The 3,359-nt window shown below is 37.3% G+C and overlaps 1 protein-coding gene across 1 annotated transcript; it reads right to left on the minus strand.

Moving 5' to 3' along the window:
• Positions 1-1,440: 1,440 nt before the first annotated feature.
• Positions 1,441-3,359, minus strand: LOC140009948 (protein ASPARTIC PROTEASE IN GUARD CELL 1-like). The gene is made up of 3 exons (XM_072056297.1): positions 2,680-3,359; positions 2,475-2,586; positions 1,441-1,575 (listed from the first exon to the last, which is right to left on the minus strand). The coding sequence occupies exons 1-3, from the start codon at positions 3,357-3,359 to the stop codon at positions 1,441-1,443; spliced, it is 927 nt and encodes a 308-aa protein (XP_071912398.1).

Genomic DNA, 3,359 nt, shown 5'->3' on the forward strand with positions numbered 1-3,359 from the left:
TGCTACCAGTGTCAAAAGCAACAGTTTGTTGGATAGGGGGTTCGCTCATTTCAAAACATGCAAGAAACAAGGAAACTTTACGTCGCGTTGCAAAACTTGTTTGGAAATCACTCTGATCAGTGAATCCTTCGGTTTGCATCGACAAAAAGTTTAACCGAGCCAACGAAATCTCCATATCTCTATCCACTTGTTCTTCAAGTTTGGCGGTCTGATCGAAATACGGAGAGCCAACAACATTATGATAAATTTGTTTTGTCACTGTCCTGTTGGATGTGGGGCTGTTTAGTATTGTTCTTAGAATTAGGCAGGTAATGGTAAAAGTTAAGGCAAGGGAAAAGGCTTAAAAACGTCGCATATCCCCTCTAACAGCATATATCAAAGGTTTCAAAGAAATACACAGCAAAAGGAGGGAACAATTCGATGTGTATTGTGATATAATATCCAACTATCAATATCTATATCTATATGTATTGCAGAAGAGGTTTTTAGCAGAGACTCTCTCAATGGCTTCTAAACTTATCATTCTTTTTTCTATATTTTTGTATTAATTTTAATAAACAAAAAGTAGTGGGTTGTCACCAACCTTGTCACCAATCAAATTTAAATTTAAAATATTCTCACTATCTCTTAATTCATCCTACAACTACTCCTACAAATCCTCTAATCATCATCCCACGTTTCCCTCCACATTCCCTCCAGCGTTTCCCACTCCAATTAATGTATGGCAGAAGCCGTAAGTAGTAGAGTCCCTCTCAACGGCTTCTACACTTCTCTTTATTTTTTCTAAATTTTTGTATTTGTTTTAATACATAAAAAATAGTGGGTTATAATCAACCTTATCATCAATTAAATTTAAATTTAAAATATTCCCACCATCTCTTAACTCATCCTACAACCACTCCTACAAATCCTCTAATCATCATCTCACGTTTCACCCCACATTTCCTCCCACGTTTCCCACTCTATTTAAGAGTACTCCAATTTAAGAATTCCACCCCAATTAAAACTCCTCCAAACATAGCTTTCTCCTTCAATTCTCTTGCATGCTCATTCGTATTTTTTGGTAAACCAAACTAAGAATCTATTATCACTTTCATTTTTCTTGTGGTGTCAATCCAATTCTGTGTTATCCCATGAATCAAATGAACCCTAACAAGTCCGAATACATGCCACGTATATCCAAACTGGTGATTAATCGAAATAGCAATACAACTTTATGAGTCTCTAATCTCTTTCAGTCATCTCTTGCGGGATTTATTACTTGTTTGAGTCATCACTGTCGGATCACCCTCTCAGTGTCATCTTCATCACCACCATTTTTAGTTAGGGTTTTAAATGAAGTCCCGATTTTACCGCAAGTAATGCTTATCCATGCATATTTTCGTGGTCAACTAGTGCTTGATAACTGTGTTAAGGGTCCTAAGGATCATCTCATGAATTTTACATCCCTCCCAAGCCAGCTTCAAATATGGTCTGTAGTGAAGATATGTTGGAAGTTTTACCAGTCAATGGTGGTAGCCGGTAGTGGCCGACGTTTGTGGCGCAAGTGGCAGCACGTCCTTTTTTCAGCTGTGCCTATAAGAGAAGATCCGGCAAGACTAAACATGAACATGGTCAAGAGGATTTGCTTTGTCCCTACACAATATTGCATGGGGTATCAGCAGCATCTTTGACTGCTCTAAATTGCCTGGAGCAGTGCTGATTCATGTTAGCCTTTGGAGCAAAACCATTTAACAGTGGAGAAGAAGGGAAAAAAGGAAAGAAAAGATAAAAGAAAAAGAAAAAGAAGAAAAGGAGAGAAGAGGAAAAGAAAAAGAATTAGGAAGAGAATGTACTCTCTCTACATTCCGGACGGTTGCAGGGGCTTTTCTGCACTTTATTTGAGAGTACCTTCGGAACAAAATTGTAGATTGTTAATCGCATAAACCATTTTCAGGAGGCTCACGCATAATTTTTACACGTATACATCACTTGCTGGTGCCACAATCAGTTATAAGTTAATATTCATGAAAATTTGAAAAATGAGGGGCTTTGTAAACATTTAAGTATGCCACAGCGTTTGCGAGAAAAACATGAATTACTGCAGTCTAGACATTTGTTGAATAATAAAAAAAAAGATGTCAGACTTGCATATCTTTGTCAATTCAGGCTATCAGATCCAGAATGTATATGTTGGGAACACTGATTTTGTTCATGAAGTTCAACATTTGACGCACACTTGAGAGATGAAGTCTACTACATGTAAGGCAAACTACTTATCCCATCCTTCCGTTACGGGTTCAGCTTGGAAGGAATCAAATCACACTGCGACTACAAGTGTATTAATCATTCCACAAAGCTCTACAGTCAATTCCTTGAAAAGTAAGTTGCTTAGTTTCTAAATCAAATGCCATGTAGAAATATTATTGGAGATTAATCCCAATAAAATTAAATTTATATCCTAGCTATGAAGCATCCACCACATTAAAGCATACCTTACCAGAATATTGTTGAAAGATGTTCTCGTAGTCCAGTTCCACTGTTGAATCAGTAGCAAAATGAAATGGTACGGTAGGAACCCCAATGAAATATGTGTAGAGATTTCCCCTGTAACAAAGCTTAGTTACATATGTCCCATGGTAGTCCGCTCTCTCAAGTGAATCTCCAACCAAGTCTACAATCTCTTTTTGTAATTTTCACTTTGCCATTGGCTGAATAGCACTATAACTTGCACCAGAATCAAAAGCTGCACCACCTTTATGATTTGATATTTTCAGTTGTTCATTGTCAATGTCAAGCATCTTACCTCTAAAACTTATGCCTTCTAGGTCTGCATAGTATTTGAAGCCATCAATCTGAAAAGGAGTTGAATCTCCTCCAGTGGCTAAATTCTTTCCAACTATTAGTGTATTTTTATCATAGTTAGAATCACCTAATTTTTCAATACAATCAGAAAATTCACCAGATCCCAATTGTGATAGTAACGAATGTTTTGCTATCCCAAGTTCAACCAGTCCATTGTAGTTATTGGCTGCTGTTTCTGCTTCATGTGAGCATCCAAGAACTACATCGTTGATAAGTGATCCTTTATTGTGGGAGGACTTAAAAATAAATCTCTCAAACGCAAGTATCTCTCTTGAAAATCCAGTTCCATATTGCATATAATATTTGCACGATTTTTTGTCACAAAAGCACTGAGTGGCATTGTTACAATATTCATGACAGTCTGCTAAATTTGAAAAAGTTGAGGACCTTGCAGAATGATAGGGTGGATCCAATGAATATTCACCATCACCACCCACTGAATTATCGCAATGGACCCAAAATAGGCTGCTACCAGTGTCAAAAGCAACAGTTTGTTGGACAGGTGGTTCGCTCAT

Source organism: Coffea arabica, chromosome 6e (assembly GCF_036785885.1).
Source record: "Coffea arabica cultivar ET-39 chromosome 6e, Coffea Arabica ET-39 HiFi, whole genome shotgun sequence".
Taxonomy (NCBI): Eukaryota; Viridiplantae; Streptophyta; class Magnoliopsida; order Gentianales; family Rubiaceae; genus Coffea; species Coffea arabica.

What these genes read in the sequence shown, in the direction of transcription:
- LOC140009948 (XM_072056297.1), bottom strand. Translation starts at nt 3,359, where the DNA reads ATGAGCGAACCACCTGTCCAACAAACTGTTGCTTTTGACACTGGTAGC. An exon ending in GCTATTCAGCCAATGGCAAA is followed by an intron (nt 2,587 to 2,679) that starts GTGAAAATTACA and finishes GCTTTGTTACAG; the next exon opens with GGGAAATCTCTACACATATT. An exon ending in TTCAACAATATTCTGGTAAG is followed by an intron (nt 1,576 to 2,474) that starts GTATGCTTTAAT and finishes CTTCTCTTATAG; the next exon opens with GCACAGCTGAAAAAAGGACG.